At 33.5% G+C, this 21,011-nt stretch overlaps 1 protein-coding gene across 2 annotated transcripts; it reads left to right on the top strand.

The window, feature by feature from the left end:
- Positions 1-589: 589 nt before the first annotated feature.
- On the top strand, positions 590-9,129 carry LOC117781127 (galactosylgalactosylxylosylprotein 3-beta-glucuronosyltransferase S). 2 transcript variants are annotated; one of them, XM_034617857.1, is made up of 5 exons: positions 590-1,591; positions 7,749-8,021; positions 8,093-8,355; positions 8,422-8,773; positions 8,843-9,129. In XM_034617857.1, exons 1-5 carry the CDS (start codon positions 1,219-1,221, stop codon positions 8,902-8,904), a joined length of 1,323 nt encoding a protein of 440 aa, XP_034473748.1. In that variant the 5' UTR covers positions 590-1,218; the 3' UTR covers positions 8,905-9,129. The 2 variants fall into 2 exon arrangements, with proteins under 2 accessions (XP_034473748.1, XP_034473747.1); XM_034617856.1 differs by having other exon boundaries at positions 590-1,597.
- The last annotated feature ends 11,882 nt before the right edge of the window (positions 9,130-21,011 follow it).

Genomic DNA, 21,011 nt, shown 5'->3' with positions numbered 1-21,011 from the left:
TGAAATCTATCAACCTAATGATAAAGTCTGTTTAGATATCAAAAACGAAGTATCATTTGAGGTCAAAGGCTTAACACCATTTCAACTGGGTAGAAATTCAAGGGTTTTTATTGTTTTGGCGTAATAGTTTATTTGTATTTAGTCATTGTAGCAGAAAACTTACTAAAATCTGGTATATCACTTTATATTCAGCAGATACACTGCAGTTTATCAAGATATTTATCCAGAAAGTTATTTTAATTTTAATATTAATAATTTATATGACAACGAATTACTTTTGTTAAAGATACTGCGTGCGTTAAATTAAAATTTTATATCTTGGGACTTGAAATATGCAACATTTAAGGGAAACATTAATCTTTGACTGCTCAGATAATTACAAGTGCAATTGAATTGCGCGCCAATCGATAGCTATCTCGTGTATGAATCACTCGCTGATAGCAAAGACACCCACCACAATAAGCAACCCTGCGTCAGCTGTTGCAGTGAATGTCACAGACACAGACGCTGACAGACAATGAATAAGCGGAGCAGACGAAGAGAGAGAGAGAGTGAGAGAGAGCAAAAGCGAGGCCAAACATTTGGGTAAATGCGCTCTCACTCAAAGTGTCGCTGGGCTGCGTTCAGTGGCGCTGTCAAACTCATCGAGACAACAACAAAAGCAAATTGGACTAGCATCCGAAATAAATAGTAGAAAATAATATTAAGCAACACTTTTTCAGTTTTCTCTTGTTTTTTTGTTTTTTGCTGAGTAGGTATCAAATAAATAAGTGAAAAAATAAATAGCATGCGGCGGTAAAATTCTCGTGTTTCGATTAATGGTGTGTGAGCGTAAGCGTGTGTGTGTGTGTGCTTTTATGTTATTTTTATAGACTTTTGTGTGGCGACAACGAGCAAATTATATACATACGTACATATTGTGCAAAAATAATAATAAAACTAAACAAATATAAGAAAAAAAGTCAGTGCAAAGAGAACACAGTTCATTGTATAACTCTGGCAGTGAATATTATTTGAGATTCGAAAAGTGAAACCGACAATAAAAAAGCGAAGAAGCAGTCCAAAACAAAAAACAAGTCTATTCCACAAATGGCAAACGCAGAACGACGCTGTCGTCATCTCTGTCGTCTGCGCCACAATCATAATCATCAGCTGCTGCTGCTGCCGCTGCCGTTGCAGTTGATATGCCATAGCAGCTGCCAGTAGGGCTGCCGCATAATGCCAAGTGCCCATTACCTACCACTCGACCCGCAAGCATCCGACGCCGACGACCTAGAAGAGGAAGAAGGACAGCAGGAGCACAGGACATCAATGAACAACAATCAGTACAACATACGCTACCATCCACAACCCGCTGTCGACTACGACGTTGTCGTCGACGACGACGACAACGACGACGATAGAACGCCTACAATGGGCAAGGCACCACGTTTAAGTCGCTCCATTCCGAGCAGACGACGATGCTGGATAATGCCGATAATGCTCCTTGTACCATTCTGCATTGTCTTCTTATACTTCATGCTCAGCTCACAGACCTTGGGGCTGGGAACTTCTTTAGAGGATGTCGATGATGACTATGAGCCACACAATGGTATAGGTAAGCGGAGGACACAAAAACTACAACTTATCAAGTGCCTGCATAATATTGAAATACCCTAGGAGCTTTTATTTTAAAGGCTATAAAGTTTTCATTAAATCAAATTTGCACTGTGCAAGCTACATCTCAATTTTTAACCCATTTTTTAGGCTTCCGTCTCTTGAAAACTGTGCTTCTCTTCGCCAATCTCTCGCTATTTGGCTGCCACTTCCTTATCAATAAATGCAATGCTGCAAACTTAACTATGGGTTGAAAGTGAATCTACATTAAGACTTTCACTTTTTAGTTGACTTTTTAATGAGCTACAACTTGTTAAGCATAACGATTTTCAATTGCAGTTGGTCAACAATATTAAATTGTATAATATAAAATAAAAGCAAGTGAAATATTATTAATTTATTTATTTAATAATATTAATTTATTGAAATATTAGGAAAACTTAATTAACTTCAAGGTTCTATAATAATTTTCATAATTTTAATTCGTTTTCTGTGGCACCCCTGATAAGATATTTTTATGAATGGTATCATATGAGTCACTAAAGCTCAACCTGTAACTGGGTTGAATAACAATAGCAAAGCAAGTTAACTAACCAACTGACTAACGAGCAAGCACTCGACACTTAAACACCTCTCTCTCTCTCTCTCTCTCGCGCGCTCTTTTTATAACTTTCTCTCAGACTTACTTAGCCTTTTTCGACTGTCACTGTCAGTTCTATACGAATTCGCTTATCCCCTACTATCCCTCAGCCACTGACCACTTGGTGCTTTGGCATTCAAAGTGTTGCGGTAATCATTGCATGTAATTTTGAGTACGTTGACTGCTTGAGTTAGTTGTATGTTTGTTTTTGTTGTTGCTATGTTTGTATTTATTATTTAGCCGTAATTGGCTTAATTTGCTCGTCATTGTCTTTTTCCAGTTGGATATTTTATCGATAGACTACGCTATTTTATAGCCGCAACACTACCGTTACGTGATTGCGGGTGCATGTCAAGGCCACATTTTCCGGCTGTCTGCTTTTAATTTCTTATACGTAATTTATTAGCCAATTATATTTTTTAATATTCTACTTCGCCAACATTTGCCACCATTTGTTGCTGCTGATTGGGTAACATATCGATCGATTTCCTTCTCTCCGGTCCTATCAATACATCATCACACGAATCCGTAACGAAATCTCTTTGATGATGTCGTGTTTACTAGTTTTACTGAGCTATTAAAACTATTAATGCCCTTCCCCACGACCCATGGCGAGTAAAAACAGAAAACTAAAAACATAAGAAGAAGTTCAATTTTAGTTTCGAATGTACCAACATATTTGTTATTTCAATATCTCTGCAAACAGCTAATTCACTTTTTTTTGAGCTATAAAAGAAACAAATCATTATTAATGGTTATTTAAATACTTGATTTTATAAATCACACCTAATAGGTTTTTGTGATTACAAAAATTAAAAATAATTGTTATTTTCGATTATTATTTTAATATTCTTTTATACGAGTCTTTGAAATTTTTTTGAATAAAAGTATTTACAAATATTTAAATTACAACACCAGTAAAACCTACGACATTCTATGAACCTTTATCCTCTATTAACTAACTACGTTCTTTTGCGCTTCACAGTAAAGACAAAAAAAAAATAAATTAAAAAAAAAATAGTTAAATTAACCTGTTAACATTATCTTAAACAAATTTTTTTATCTCGTACGGCATTTTTAAAATTATACGTGTATAATTAGGCATAGGAGTGATAGCACAGGGGGTTAAGTTCTTTCTAGTGAATTTGTAAACGTGAGTTCAAATACCATTAAAATTTTTTGGAATCAAAAAATATTTTTCTGTATTTCCAACCACTTCAGTACTTTTTTTTACAATGTAGTAGGGGATAATTTTTCAATGTTTGGTGTAGATAAAATTGAACCAAGTGTTGTAAATTTTAAATTTTTATCTTGAATGTAAGCGGAGATATTCACAAAGACTTTTGTTCAAAAGTTTTCCTATGATAAAAATCTTTTATTTTATTCCTCAAAAATAAAAGTCTTTAGAGACTTTTAAAATGTATAAATTAGAAATAAAAGTTTTTACGGACTTCTATTTCATTTCTCAATAATGACTTGAAAGACTTAGAAAAGACTAATAAAATAAAAATCAAGAATAATAATTGTTTTTAATTATTATATTTTTTAAATAAAAGTAACTATTAATTTGTATGTATAAAATAAAAGTCTTTAAATAATAACCATTAAAAGTGATTTTTTGGGATATTCCTTATAAAATTAGGGTCCCTGCTTTTGAGTGCAAGGCCTTAAAGTAATATTTGTACTTCATGAACAAATTCATTGATAAGATAAACGTCAAGCTGCCTCATTAAAAAACTTTGGCAGACCGCCTTACACAACAAAATATCATGTAGCTGTTGCTTGTTTATACAAATAGTAAACACCGATAAGATAGTTACAACTAATTTGTAATGAGTCTGAGTACACCACTTCAGTATTTACTTTGCTGAAGACATAAACGTATATCAGTTGCATGCAACTTACTAAAAAATCTGCCAAAATTAAAGGAAAACTTTAAGTTATCGAAGCTTAGGCAGCTTTACAGATGTACATATGTTTATAAGGGTGCATTGTTTGTTTTTTTTTTTACCCAAATTCGTACTGTGAAACGTTGCCATTTAATTTGCATCGCTTGTGCGTTTAATTTCTCTCAAAATAATATGAGTCTATTGTTAGCTTTTAAGAGTCAATGCTTCAACAAGAATTTAGAATTTATGCATTTAAGTTAGATTATTATTAGCTTATCAGTTTCCAGTCGTAAAAAAAAACAAACAATACATTAACGTATTTGTGCCATTTAATGACCGCATTTAATGCATTTTGGACACGGAATTGTCTACATAAATATTTACTATTTCCAATTCTACATATGCATTTACTTAGCCCTTAAAACTGATCCATAAGTTGGCATTGAAACTGCACGCGACTATTCAAATTATTGGCACGGCATCAAACGTGCGATCTTTTTGAATAGAATACACAACATTAATCGAGAAATACTCTGACTAGCGAAATCTAAATTGATGACTAACAGCGAAAACATATGACGAATGTTCTCTATCATAAAAAATTAATAAAAAAAAATAATAAAAATTGATAAGATTTATGGCTTAGTTATTTCAATAGTTTCTCTACATTTCTTGGAATATTTTCAAGACTAATCATCAGATTTTTAAAAAATAAATAAAATCTCTGAATATGCAATATGAATATATTGATGTTTCGTGTGTCGAAATAAAAGCTCATTCATTTTTGGTTTTGGTACCCATTACAGAAATTTACGTTTCATTCACTAAGTGTAATTTGCTATAATTTGTGTTGCCTCTAAGTATAATGATATGTTTTTAATATTGAGAAAGCTAATCTTAATTTTTGTTATCGATTACAGGAAACTTTCGATTAGAAAAGCAAAAAACAAAAGACTTACAAATTTTAATTCAATATAATATATTATATTCATTATCCTATTTTGTAATATTGCAAGCATTAAATTTACAAATATGAAATCTAAACTGAATTAAGTACAAATTGCATAATTCGCATATTTTCACAACCTTGAGAACTACATTAATTATACTGATTGATGTCAATACCAATCATGTCCATTCAAGTAGCAATTATTATTATTGGCAAATATCTCAAGGGGCACATTAGTCATAAACTGAATGCGGAATATCAAATTGATAATGGCAAACGAAAAAAAACGTGACTGATAAAAAAAAAACCCAAATTTAAACTAGTTAAACATAGTAGCAATCTGAGATAGATAAATCATTATTATTTTGTTTTGCTTTTGCAAGAGTGCTTATCAGTACTTTGAAAGCTTGTGAATGGATATCGAGAACCAAGAAAATGGGGTTCCTAACTCATTAAATGAAGCGCACGCTGTGATTTTAAGCAATTGTTGTGATATGCGCAAATACTCAAGTGGCAGTACTTTATTTATTTACACTTGTGCCAGACTCAAGTATGAGTAAACACTTAGGGACAAACTCATTCCTTATGCTTGACGAACAGAATGCATTCCCTCCTTGCCACACCATTTGGGTCGGTATCATTTGCGCTGTGGGGGATCAGTTCTCTTTCTTGGGGACAAGTCAATATTAAATTAGCTATTAAAGTGAGCTTCGTCGACTACCCTTTGTAATTTGTATGCTAGATGATTGATAGATGGCCGCAAACAACAACAATTACACCTATTACCGTTATTGCACACACCGGTAGAACAATAGGTACATATATTTCTTCAGGTGCTGTCGCGTGTTTTTGGCTTCATAGATTTATCAAGGGTTCTTTTTAATAGTCCTATAGGGAATGCTCAACACACATTAACTATGATTTGACTAATGGAATAGATGTGGCCCATGAATGGATAGTAATATTCTACTCTTTGACCTACATTCCATTAGGTTATTGAATTAACTGAATAAAGGAAATTGTTTCTATTGTATTTAGCTAGATATAAAAAATTAAAATATAACTGTGAACAAATAGTTATGAACAACATAATAAATTTAATCAAATCGATGATGATATCTATGTATTTCTAAGCTTTCAGTATAATTGAAAACGGAGAATATTTCCCGCTAAACTAGCTGTTTTTTTTTTTAAATTTTACAATCTTTTGAACCAGTTGCCGGATTGGGATGATCCAGGATTCATTCAACGTGCATTTAAGAGTAATACGAAATTCACTTTCACTTACAGCCCCTTATCTCACGAGCTCGGTGAATCACCAAAATTCGCAATCTTGTTAGTTAAGACTACACATTTTGATCAAAATATAACCTGATATATTTAATAAAATTTATATTAAATACATATTTTAAATATATATTGCAAGTTTATGCAAACATCATAAGTCAATTGATGCCGCTCTGTCGTTAACACTTCAAGGTTCTAATGACATTACTGATTAGCACATTTACAGGTGCAAGAAATGTATGTAAATAGAAAACAGAGTAGATAAGATTTCAGGTACAGTCACGATTACAAACATTTAATACAATGATTCTCTAATAATTTTCTAGTCCCAAAATAATAAATGAGATGATAAAGGTTAATGATTTGAGCTAATGAATGAATGAATATTTATAAATAAAAGCAAGTATTTTACATGGCTGTATATAATATATTTCTGTGGGCCTTGTCATTAGTGAAAATTATATTAAGCATGCAGGCAGTTCAAAAAATTATAAATAGCGTAGAGCTATGACCTATGTATAATGAAGATTAGTTAACAATATAAACCAGGGTATCAATCCGAAACAAGTATAGGTTACGGTTTCGGTTCCGGTACGTCCCGATATAACTATTACGGTAATAGGTTCTATTTCAGTTTTTTATTTCGGTTCCGGTTTCAGTACCGGTACGTAACGGTACAGCAAATCAATTTTGAAACATTTTAAAATTTTAAGATGTCGTTTTATAATAAATATGACATCGAAATAAAAAGACGTTGAGAGAATTTAAAAATATTTAAATGCAGAATGAATTATGAGGCCAAATCAAGACCAAAATGACATTCCACTTGAAAATGGGTTCAGTTTTGATTAAGTTATGACAGCTTGAAGTTGGTCAGACTTCGGAGCTAGTCTTTCTACAAGTCAAAATTTGTATCCAATTCTTTACGATTTTTTACAAAAAAATGAAATGCCTCAGAATCAAGTTTAAAGTGTTGCTCTACAGTAATTACGATATAAGCAGTTGACTAAAATGAAAACTTGAGATTTTAAATTTTGAATTTACCATCGAAATCGAATTTTGGTCGATAATAATTAAATTTTCTAAATCAACAAAAATTGAATACAGAAAGAATTAAGTGGCCAAATCACGGTTAGTTTCGGTTAACGGTTCCGGTTCCCTCAATATATATAGGGTCTGCCACGCCTCATTCTTTCTGTTATGCACGTTAATTTTAAAACAAACTTAATAGACCCCTGTCATTTTTTTTAAGTACGCGGTCTAAAAAGGATTTTATGGTTGAGACTAAAAATACACAAGAGCAATTGCATTGCCGACTTTTAGGCAGCACAATCAAATAATAAAATATTTCGCTTTCCCACTCTATCCCTCTCGCTCTTTTTTGCAGATAGTCCAAATACGCACGCTCTGAATGAAACGCTGCACATCTGCAGTGAAAGTCATGAGGATGGCCGACTCTATGTGCAAGATAAACCAAGCAGTGCCTACGCACAATTGCCTGTGATCTATTTCGTAACACCCACATATCCAAGACGGGAGCAGATACCGGAACTCACGCGTCTGGCACACTCGCTCCTCCATGTGCCTCGTCTTCACTGGCTGGTGGCCAATGATCATGAGAGATGTGATACGTATATGGATATATTGCTGAATCGATTTGGTAGCACAATTTTAAAACTAAACGCAATTATGCTATTATATTATATTTACAATATTTATTAAATTATACAGGTATACCCTTTACACATATGGCCAGTCCCATGCCCCACAAATTTCGTAATAGCAAGCCTGCGCCCAGGGGCGTGGCAAATCGGCGTGCAGCGCTGCAATGGATACGTCAACATAACCTCACAAATGGTGTGCTGTATTTTGGTGACGATGACAATACATATGATCTAAGACTTTTTACGGAAATAAGGCAGACACAGCGTGTCTCCATGTTTCCTGTTGGACTGATAGCGGATTATGCAGTTAGTGGACCGGTGGTGCGGGATGTAAGTGAAACTATCTACATATATACCTTTCCATACTATATTGACTCACTGATTTCTCTCTTTCAGGGTAAAGTTGTGGCCTTTCTGGACTCTTGGGTGGCTGCACGACGCTGGCCCGTTGATATGGCTGGCTTTGCTGTTAACTTGGGTTATATGTCGCTGTATCCGAATGTTAATATGCCCTATAAGCCGGGCTATGAGGAGGATTTGTTTCTGCGTAGCATTGGACTGCACATAGATCAAATTGAGCCCAGGGGCAATAATTGCACCGAAATACTTGTTTGGCATACGCAGACCAAAAACAAAAAGTCGCCCGTTGTGCGTCTGGAGAAAAAATATCTGGACGGACGCTCCAATTTGGGTGCGCTCTTTCGTTCGCTCAAAGTAATGGGCGTGGCCTTCGCCTCGGATACTGAAGGTACGTCAGAAGCTCAAATCAGTTACATATAATTGTCTGTATATAATATTTGTTTCTTTTGTCAAACAGGTCCTCTTGCAACAATCAGTAAGAATGGCAAAGGAAAGCCGCATTCCTATTTTCTGAGCTGAGCTTCAGTCATGTAACTGCAAGTGTAAGAATACTCATAGCTATTATGGAGCATTCTTGATTTTGGGAAGAATTGATGCGTATATCCTACTTAAGCTTTACATACATTGGCAATGACAGACGTCGAGCCTTTTTTGAATATCTTGTCAAATTGTTTGCAGTTTATGTATGACAATTCCCAGTTCTCATAATTATAATGCACTTAATAAACAAAATTTATCAATATTGTTGATTAGTTTTAGCTCTACGTTAATATATGTTTGTATTGTGATAAGCGCTCATAACATTTATCAATAAATTTCCGTATAGACTTTGGCCTAATATATCATATAATTAAAGAATGCAAAGACAAATTTATACATATTTAGTTAGATCTATGATTATGCTACGAGTAGGTTGTAAAATGTAGCTTCAAAAGCTTATAAGCGAATTTTCTTTGCTAAGCAACATACAACAAATATGTATTTTAAGTAATTATTTCAAAATGAAATCTCAACTATTTGGAATGTAATCCCTAAAGTTTTTAATTAATTAAATGGGTACACTAAAAATATATTATTCTACTATTTAGAAGTAGTTGGAATCCCGCTCATTATTGAAAACTTGTCGGAGAAGGCTACTATCATATCATCGATTGGTCTTGAATTTTCCTTTTCTTTTCTTAGTTTCAAAATAACACAAATACTTTAAAGAACAACGAATATTAGTTTGTACACTTATAAATTATAGATTTATAATATTTTTCAAAAGTATAATTGTATAAATAGAGGTTTAAGAAAATGCGGCCATCAGTTATGTTCATAAACTTAAGGAAAAATATCCGCTTTATTTTTTTTAATATTAACAAAACCTCTCAAGCATTAAACATAAAACCAATGAGGCAAAGGCACAATTGAAGTTGGATTAAAATCAGGGAACATTGTAAAACGAGCGTTTCAATAATGAGCCAAGTAAATACAAAATAATTCAAGTACCATAATATATATTTAGGTATATATTAATACATTACTACCTTTTTTATTGATAAATAATAAATGTACTAAAACTCTATGTATAGCTTTTAAATAAATGAATAATAAAGACAAATGATAAAGAGCTCTTTTTTTTTAATATAATTTTTATAAACTATATTGACTATCAGAATTAGAATATTTCAAATATTCTTTGAATTTATACGATGGTATCCATGTTGTTTAGAGTGTTATCCACTCATTCACATTTCGCTCCCATTTCGCACTTGTTCGGTTTGTGATCATATAAATAAACCTAATTTTTCTCGAGTTATTTATAACTATGTCCATTTTCTTAAAATTATTTATCAGTAAAGATCGATTTTTCTAATATCATCGTAATAATATAGTTAAAAGATAAATCTATTGTACCTAATTAACGCGTAGTATTCAAAAAAAGTTAGAAGACTCCCTCAGATGGAATTACATTTACATAAAACGTGAAAATTGCTAAAACAACTACATGGATTTTTAAATTTCAGATTGAAGATTTTTGTCCACTTTAATCCTGAGTAACAATGCTATAAATAATGACTACTAAAATTTAACCAGTCGTTGACGCTTTTTTAACAGAAATGTGATTTTTTAATCAAGTACTTTAACAGTATGAATAATAAAATTTTGGTAAAAATGAGGACAATTCAAGCACTTCATTACCCTTCAACTTTATTCAAAATGACTATCTCAATTTTAAGCTGCATAATAATTAAAAATTAAAAGGGCAACCAAAACCATTCACTGACGTTTTAGTCTGAGCATTGTCAACAGAGTCATAAAATAGCAAACACTATTTTTCAATTAGCTCACCGACCTCTTTCACATTCCCATCAGTCAAGTTATGTTTCAGTTGAGTTGAGTCGAGTTCAAATACCTTGCAGCAATTTATGCTGGCTGCAAAAGTCGCACGTTGAAGAAGGACTTTCAGATAGGGATAACGAATATATATGTGTATGTATAGTACGTATTCGTATGTATCTATGTAAAATCAACGGGAAAAAATGCAGCTGCATATATTTGCCCACGCTCAATTGCAGAAAAGCTGGTCTCGTTGAAAAACCGGCAGGAAGGCGGTGCAACATTGAATGGCTCGAACGTGTTGCATATGCATCTTCTTCAATGTGAAGTTATGAGGCAAAGTTTCTTAAGCAAACCAAAAACAACAAGCAGGAGTTGCAGCATTGCGGTGGTGTTCCACAGCTCTTACGTGTGAATGAATGCCGTGGTGTGTCTGTGTGTGTGTATACATGTGGGTGGTTGAACTGTTCACACAGCACCACCACACCATTCTTATTTGCAATTTGGGGCAAATAAATAGTCGGCGTACCCCTGTTCCGTCCATCTTTTATTCGCATTACTTAAAGTTGGTTTTGCCAGAAAATGCTTTTAAAGTTTTCAGCTGTCACCATTTTTTTTTTAGCTAGAGCTGTAGCTATTTCATTAATTCTTAAGTGCAACTGTCGAGTGAAGACAACAAATTAAAAATAAATGATAAAATTTTTTTTTTATTTTATATAAAGCTATTAACTGATGTCTGCAAGAGCCTTAAGAATCTGTTATGCATTCAGGTGGAGGTCTTGTGGACAGTTTTCGTCCTCCCCGTTTCGAACCGAAGGTTGACGGTAAATAATAGTGGATTAAAGCAATATTCTTTAGTCTCGGATTCCGTAGAGCTTTATTTCTCTTTCAGCAGTACTAAATAGTATGGTCGTTTTTAACTTTATCAATACGAATTGAATTTCACACGCCACAATTAAATAGAAATATCAACATTACAATAATGGTAAAAAATTGTTTGGTGTAAATGGTTAGCATGGAACACATGCTTGCCACCTGTAATCTACGGGGCAACGAAAGCATATGGGTAGACAATTTTAGTCTAAAACAATTTGGAATACGCTAATTGAGAATGTCCCTTAACTCAGTGTCGCATGGAATTGATAAGCCCTTTCCATGAGGATCCTTCGGTTGAAAAAAGAATTTTCAAATTCCATTAAAGTCCTGGGAAACTGTTGCCCACCGGCAGTTGATAGCGATGGCATGTCACGCTGTGGAATCTGTCTGTTATCGTCAGCTAGGTGGTGGGTCAAGTAGGCATACTTCTGGATCAGGCAGCTGAAACTCTCAGTATTAAGCCATTAAAGCTAATAAAACTCAACCGTTGGCATCTACATAGACTCCCTGCCCCTGCCAGCATCCGTTGGCAAGCATACGGTTATTTAACACACACACAGCGAGGCTGTGGGGAACGTAATGAGAGAAGCCACCGACAACTACAGGAAGGGGTTGCAATTGATGTTGTAAATGAGATATTTCGATGCAGCTACAGTTGCCGCGCTGATTTTGCACCACTTAAACTTTAAATGAAAACCACAAGTCTGCTGAAGTCAGCGGATGAGGATGATGTTGACCAGATAACTCATACGCCTTGTATGCTACTTAGCGTCTACTCTTCTGTAAAGCCTATTGGTTGCAATGGCTTGCGCTTTCGTGATAAACTGCAGCCAAAAGAGGCAAAATATATATATACCAAAATAAAACACACAAAAAGGAAAGCTGGCATGTAGAGATGAGCTGCTACAGAAAACGGTGAGTGCAAAGTACATAGAGCAAAGTAAAGTCAATGAGCAAGTCAAAGGCAGGTCAATTTCGTGGCTCGCTTTGCAGCGAAGTAGATAAGACAGATACTTATCAGAGAGCTGCATTGGGTATGTTCGAGTATGATCGAACATGTGTGCAGAAAATTCAACCAAATCAACTCAACCACTCGGGCGCAGCGTGTTCGATCAGGTTCCGCGCGTCTCTGTTTACGATCGAGTATCGAGCGTGATTGTTTGTTTACGAACTACTCAACCGGATTGAGGTTCGTTTGTGACGAAACCCAAAGCCACGTTTTGGTTTGGGTATGCTTCGAACTTGGGTAGGTATGGGTATGGGTGTGAAAACATGTGTCGGTTTTGGGTATCTAAATGGGTATGGGTATGGGTATGAGCTTGAGTGCCTGTGCTTAACAAGAGTGCGACAGAGCGCGCAATAGCGAGCACGCGCGGCGTTTACTTTTACACTAAAATGTGTATGTGAAAGAAATAGTATGTATTGTACAGGTCTAAGAAAAGATAAAATTTTACTTTTGCTTGAATAAGTATAACTTTTAGGATTAGGTAAATAAAATTTACAACTATAGTTTCGTCAATAATTTTAAATAAACCTTAAAATTAACTTCTAGAAATAAGTTAATAATAATTAGTTTCCTTCGTTTAATTTACTTAAAAAATGCAGTCAGTAAAATACTTTAAGCATAAGTTCATTTTAAAAAAGCAAAAATAATATTTATTAATAATAACACGTTTTTTTTTTATTATTTTCAAAATAAAGCAATTCATATATTTTCAATTATTATTTCTTTGTCATAAATTTATTTTGCCATTCAATAATAATTTTAATACCAACTAACTAACAAGAGTACAAAAAAAAAAACATACGCGTATGTATTCGCTTGCAAGCCTGCATAACCAAACGCAGGCAACCATGCGCACGGCCATACTCATACCCATACCCATACCCATTTAGATACCCAAAACCAATACCCATTCTCACACCCATACCCATACCTGATTGCATACCCAAAAGCCGACACTCATTCGCATACCCATACCCATACCCATTTAGATACCCAAAACCGACACATGTTTTCACACCCATACCCAAACCTGATCGTTTGAACAAAATGAGTAAGCATCAAATCAAGTCAGCCTGCCGGTTCGGTCAATGCTCGTGGTTGAACAAAAACAAACAAACACAAACGGTCATGAACACAAACTGGCAATGTGTTCGAACTGAGCGAACGAACCGAGCGCTCAGTTCGAACGGTCCGCTCCTGTCGCTTAACCAAAGCAAAAAATTCATAACGGGTTCGAGTCAATGTTTGAGTATGATTGAACATTTCATACCCGTTGCAGTTATCTGATACTTATATCGAGATACTTATATACTTAAGTATCGAGATTGTCAAAGTACAAGAGCTGAGTGCTTCCGTATAGTTTCCAATTGATTCTATATCTATCTTGGCTCCAATTGTACATTGAGCGAAGTGAATTGATTTATATCTTTTTTTTTAAAGCAATTAAGTAAAGGGTCTCAGGAATACAAGCTACAAAAACTACTTTAAAGTCCTCAAGTTAAAAGAGTTTGCGAACAATCTACCAAAACTTATAATCACAGATAATGCAGTCATCTTACGCATACAAGTACATATACACCAAAGAATATTTTAAGTACTAAAATAATCTACAAATATCAATTTTAAAAATATTTATATATTTTATTTATATAAATTGCGCATTTAACAATCAGGTTTCGGCGGGTATGTCCGATAGAAAAACCCAGCAAGAGCTGCTTGTTTGATGATCAAGTTCTGTGTTGATTTGGTCTGATGAAAACAGTTTTTGAACTTTTTTGAAGCGGTTGATCGGTTAAAGTCGGCTTTCAAACAATTTGCAGCCAGAGTATGTCCAAAGCTAACATTGACATCTGAAGATGGAGGCGATACTTGACTATTATTATCCTTAGCATCTGTCTTACTATTATCGTTATTATTATCATTGCCAGGTTTAACTTCAATTGGAGTAATTGTAAATGTGGCATTGACTTTATAGCCATTTAAATGTAGATGATTGTGTTCCGTTGGCTCGAGATTTAATAACGCACTATAGATCGCTGGTTTCATTGAGTCAGGAGGCTGCATTGGTAAAACAGGCAATTTGGACGGATCTGCATTTTTGTTAGCTTCATTTTGTGGAATTCGAGTTAATCTTAAGCGTTTCAAATGGCGTCCACTACACTCAGATCGCTGGCGAGTTAATTTTGGAGTGCTTTCACAGCGCTCTTCGACTTTTAATGGGCTGCTGCTCATTTTGAAAACTTCTTTTTTAACTCTTGACGGATCAAATACTTCGCTATTTATATGCTCACACCTGGATGATGTGCAGCACATTTTAAAAATATCTTTTTTATGTTTTTTGGCTTGCACTGCAGATCTGCATATTCTTAATGAATTTTTAGCAGTCTTCTTAACATCTTCTTTGGAGGAACGTCTGGCCATCTTTGAGTATAGTTTAATTATAGGGTAACGGTTCGAAATATATTAAAATTTAAATTTACTACACTATAATTTTGTTGTGTTATTTTTTTAAAAAATATGTAGAAATTGTGAAAGTCAAAGTATAAAACAAAACTAAAACTTTTTGATCAAAATTTAAAACCTTTTAATATGAGTTAAAGGACAAAGATAGAATGATAATATTGAAAATATTAGGAGCTTCAACTAATAGTTGAACTCTATACCCTCTATACATATCATGCTTTAACGTTGTACATTTCATATTTTCACCAGTAAGTGATGTCATATCAGGAATCTAATGTCATTTATCAAGGGACACACCCAACCACTAAACCATGTTAGCAAGTTAATTTCACAAAATTTGTGGTCGGAGAGTTGCGAACAAACAAATTGTGTGGCATTTGCTAGGACATTGATGGGTCACGTTGATGACAGCAAATAGAACAACAAATCAATTGCAACAACAACAAAAGCTAGTTCAAATATACAGATATAGTTCGGATATATACATATATATGTGTAGGGAGCTGCTCGACCGCCAATCAAGGCGTCTATGTATGTAGTACCACTAGAAGCAAAAGCAAAATTGAAAATTGATTATTGATTGCTGCCATTACAACAACAACAACAAAAACACCAACAAGTGCAATAAATACAGCAGCAATAATGTGTAAATTATTATAAGTAATTCAATGCGTGGTGCGTGCACTTGACATTTTGGTCAGTTAATCACTTTGAGTTCTGTTTCTAAATCCAATTATAACATTGGATTTAGCTGCCATAGGATTGATCAATTAGAGGCAATAATAAAGTTCTTGTATCTTATAAATTATGCTGGGAGCATCCAAAGACAACACCATTCAGTGAAAGAAAGGTCTGAATTGTAAACTTATTTTGCAGCAATTTATTTGGTTGTATTTTAATCGAGACGATCTTTTGCCATGACGGAAACTTTGCATAACACTACAGTACTATACACCTCTTTTATATATACACAAAATATTGAAACACCTCGCTAAAGACCACCCTTTCCATGAAAATATAACTTGATTACTACGTTTATGCGGAAGATTTATGGTCAACTTGCGTGCTAGACAAGAGTTGTATAAGATGTTGTTTCATACTGAGCCACACATCGTGAATGTTTTTAGATTTGAAAATTCACCACTTAATTCACTAGATGAGCACTTCATACATATATACAAAGTCAGCGTTTATTGATTAACCCCTTTAATTGTGTCACATAACTCATACCCATACTCAAAGAATGTAATTTAGATCTAAACTTTTTCGCTTCCAACAATATAAATATATTGTACCATTGTACTGAATTTCTCAATGTTAATGTTAATTAATTAAATACAAATGTATTGTACCATTGTACTGAAATTCTCAATGTTAGTGTTAATTTTAAAAAATGTGCTTTTTGATATTAGTTTCATTTTAATATTTTATTCGTTAAAGAAATTTTTTAAAAAATATTCCGTTCTGCAAATAATTAGGTTGTTTTATAAGAACTGGGTAGTTTTCATGAAATTGGTTATTTTAATGAAATTGGCTCTTTTTTAGTGAAATTGACTCAATTTAAACATTTTTTTGGCGCTTTTTTATTTTATTAAGTGGCAACCGTGGGCTTAAGCTCTATTTGCTAAGCCTTAGTACAGTAATAAATTGTATTTATATATTAACATGCACTCACACTCATACGCACACACACATTAGCGCAAGTATTGCACTTACAAGCGCGGAGGGAAGTTGGCCAACACACAAAAACTAATTATATGCCACAATGATTACATTTTACAACGCTAGAGAGCCTTTTGGTGAGTAGCTGTAATAACAAATATCAACATGCAAGCGTACACGACTAGTAAATACCCTGTAGGCAACTATTAACATTTTATTTCTGCATCAAATTGTACCAAAAGAGATTTAGACATGTATAAATCAAATTCTAAGCTTTCCTATAACTCCTCTAGCATATAAATCTGCCCATTGATTCCAATATATTTTCTCTTCAATATTTTATCTAATTCGAAACGTCTTGATAAAATAAACAAAAATCTTTTAATCATTCGTTTTTGTTTTTATATTCAAGCATAGTTGAATCAGCTTAATTACTTCTTTCATATACCCTTAATATGAACTTATACATTCACAGGATATTAATAATGGCAACCAACAAGTGTTAAAAAACAAAACCACTTCTAATAATTGTTAAATGAAAAATAATGGTGTTCTAAAAATGTTCCTTAAAAAAAATTTTCATAGTTTAAGAAAATCTCGAAGAAGGAGAAAAAATAAGATTGTGTATTTAGAGTATTTTCAAAATGATATATAATAATTTATCAGCTATTACAAGTCAATTTTAACGCATATTTATATTCGGTTGCTCAAGTTTTAGTTACTTTATCAGGAAACAATTAAATATATATATATATAGAAAACAAATTAAATAAGTGATTAAAATGAATTTAAGGATTAAAAGTCCACTTCCAGCAAGATAAAATAAAGAAGGCAACACAACCATTACGCATAGAATTAAGATAAAGTCTTTCTTTTATTTATTGCGTGTAAGTCAAAGGGGAACGAAAAAAATTAAGGTATGAAAAGAGGTAGAAAAATACGTGTCGCAATTAAAAATTATAAAAGTAATTACAATGCCATTTGCAAACTTTCGACGGTATTTATTTCCCACGGTGTAACGCAACTTGGCCAGCAAATTAAAGTAAGCCAATAACGAGAAGCAATAATCAACAATTCCCGTTTCAAATGAGAAGGAAGGGGAAGAGGACTTGGAATGGCGGACCAAAATGTTAGTCTAAAATTATTTAATCGAATTGATATAAATGAAAAGTTGCAGGTACGATACAAATTGAATCTGCGTAGCATGCGATTTAATTACTCGTTTATGCAAATGCACTTAGATATATATTAGAGTTTATCAATCACACTTCACAATAAGTTGATGGAATTAGTTTAGTTTACTGGGCAATGAACAAGTGGAATGCAGACGGATTGTTATGCAACTCGCGCTGCATGGAATATATTTTAATTAAAACTGCAGGGCACGCTGGCAATTGTGTACTGCTGCAGACATAATAGAAATTCTTTAGCTGCAATAAGGGAAAGTACCATTAGCTTAAAATAAAACAACTAAAATATAATTTAGCTTAACTATTAGGTTTGTTCATCTTGGAATGGTAGAGGATCAACAACAGCAAGGTCGAATAAAACAAAGGTAGAACATGGTACACTTGAAACCATCATAACCTTGTCAAATCAAATATCTACTCTTATATTTTATTCACATTGCAAATATAGTTATTTTTTGCTAGAACTCTCGTCTATATCAATTTGGCAACGTATTTTAATATGATCCCTTAAGAATATAAGGAAATTCTCATCTCTTAGTTATAGTTTTCTTCTTATTGCAATGAGAGACTACACACCGAAGTATTTTTTAATCTTGACCATGGCTTTTGGTTTGGTTAAGGTTTTACGAAATTCTGGGGATCGATTTTGTGTAATGTGTAATGTGCGAAATCTTTATTTAAAAAAATTGAAATTAAATTGTTGGACAGCAATTAAAGACAGGCTACGGACTGTAGACTGTCAGTTCCGGACATTGAACTATCGACTCGGTTCGTTTGGCATCGAATGCATTTGCAATGGTAATGTTAGCATCGATGCCAATTTCATTTCTGGCGAAACCGAATGAGACGGGTCGACGGGGGTTACCACTGAAATATTGCAAAGACAAATTATTGGTTTTTCTTTGAGTGTGCTTAAAATGAGGCAAACAGTTTAATTAAAATGAAGTGGAGCACTGCGTGTGAATGGCAATTCAAATTGGCGTTGCATCGAGAAATTGATGAATGCGTTTGCTTTTGCTGGATGGCGGCAATTTTGAGTGGATGCGCTGGAAAATGGGACAAAGCTATGATATAGAACCATAAAATGAGTCCTTAATTTGCCAAGCAGTACATAGAAAGGCATACATTTAATAATAAATTATTTGGTAAACATGGAAGAGAGACTAATTTCAATTAAAATCGGGAAAATATAGAATGTGTATAGATATATTTACGTCTTTCACCAGCCCCAAGCAATTTCCTTGCACAATAAATTCAGTTCGTCATATTTTTTTAAACTGTCTCATAACTGATAAGCTTAAAAAGCGGTTAACGGTTATTTCAATTGATGTGACTTAATCAACTCAGTACATCAACAATTATGAGCTTAAAAATTAAAATTGAAATTTAATTTAATATTAACAGATAAAATATCTACCTCTTATTTGCATAATTAAAAAATCGTTTGAATATATGTTTTTCTGGTGATCTTTTTTATGCTTATATATGAACAGATTACTCAAATGCAATTCATGCTTTTAACTCTCAGCTTAAATTCATCAATTTTTTATCATTCGCCCTAAATAAATATAATAAAAAAATGGCAAATAATAAAAACGCATTGCTTAATCGCATATAAAATACGTACATATTAAAATATAAGCTGAAACAGCGATGATATCATTGAGGGATATCTACATTATTTCATTTTACAAACCTAGAATCAATCAGTTTACCCATATACGAGCCTGACCCTCTGACCCATCTGTTAATTTGCTTTCTCATTTTTAATGACAGCCTTCGCCATATGCAGCACGTTTATTTTGCGAATTTATTACATTTCCCAAACAATGTGCGTTTAACTCGTTTTAACACGCATAATAATACAGTCGATTATGCATTAATGAGAACACAAACCACAAATTGTTAAATACTCTGCATAATATTCTAGATTATTAAGCATTACCATTTACGCAGACAGTTTTAATTTCCGTTTCAATTGTATATATATTGTAACAAGATAACGGAATTATTACAATTGAGTTATGGTGATTTTTTCGTTGGTTTATTAACCTTTCAAAATGATTAGTTTAAATAGATTAGCTGACTTGAGGTCTAGATTTATAGTCAGCTCGAGTTTTGTTAACTTCGCACAGTTTTATTCAATGCCATGATATTCATTTTATACCCTGTACTCATAGTAAAGTCCTTTAAAGGGATCTCACAATGACAAGAATATATGTATCTTCTTAAGTATATAATTCTGGCATTACGGATCAGAACTCATAGTCAATCCACCAGATTAACTCTGTCCATATTGATCTGAAGGTCTGAAGTAAGGTCAACTATGGATAGATAGAAAATATTTTTAAAAGTACAATGTAAATTTTATAAAATGTAGACAAGTAATTAAAAATAATATTTAGAACGTTATTTATCTTATCACATTACTGAGTAGCTTTTTAAAAATTATCAATCTTCCAACTCGACAGGGAAGATTATCTAAGCAATGTATTTTACTGCTGCAGCAGGTCATCTCTTCGTCTAGACTTTACAGCATTCTCTAACATATATTACAATTATTTTCTATTATCAAAGACCTGTAAGGCTGCCTGGCTAGTTTCATTATGCTCTCAATGCATATATGTACGTAATTTTCGCCGACCATCGGGTGTCAGACAATTTACTTTGCGAGCATAAAAGACAAATTGTCGAGCTGGTTTTAAGTGTACATATGTATGTAAAAGCATTGTAATGGTCAAGTTTCGCCGCATGTTTGTTGCAGCGAGTAAAGGGAAAATTAATAAAAAGGAAAAATATTTAAGCATTGTATGGGAAAAGTTGTATGCTTGTATTGGCAAACAACATTGTTGCTATTTCGTTTTCGAAAATACGCTGCATGAGTCTGTGTCTGTTGTCAGCATTGTTGGCGATAGCGTGGCGTATACGTAATGTGTGTAATATGAATACATACACACAATTACTTATTTTATATAGCATTGTCCTCACATAGATTGCCACACAGACATGTTGCGGCCAGTTATGGCGGAGAATGGCGATTGTCTGATGAAACCATTGGGAGTTCGTATTAATTAGTCGGGGATTGTGCACACCTACCGGGTGTAAGT

The sequence above is a fragment of the Drosophila innubila genome, assembly GCF_004354385.1.
Source record: "Drosophila innubila isolate TH190305 chromosome 2L unlocalized genomic scaffold, UK_Dinn_1.0 4_B_2L, whole genome shotgun sequence".
Taxonomy (NCBI): domain Eukaryota; kingdom Metazoa; phylum Arthropoda; class Insecta; order Diptera; family Drosophilidae; genus Drosophila; species Drosophila innubila.
Note: the sequence above shows the minus strand (reverse complement) of the source record. Positions and strands in the feature narration are given on the sequence as shown.

What these genes read in the sequence shown, in the direction of transcription:
- LOC117781127 (XM_034617856.1), top strand. Translation starts at nt 1,219, where the DNA reads ATGCCAAGTGCCCATTACCTACCACTCGACCCGCAAGCATCCGACGCC. An exon ending in TATATTGCTGAATCGATTTG is followed by an intron (nt 8,022 to 8,092) that starts GTAGCACAATTT and finishes TAAATTATACAG; the next exon opens with GTATACCCTTTACACATATG. An exon ending in CTTCGCCTCGGATACTGAAG is followed by an intron (nt 8,774 to 8,842) that starts GTACGTCAGAAG and finishes TTTGTCAAACAG; the next exon opens with GTCCTCTTGCAACAATCAGT.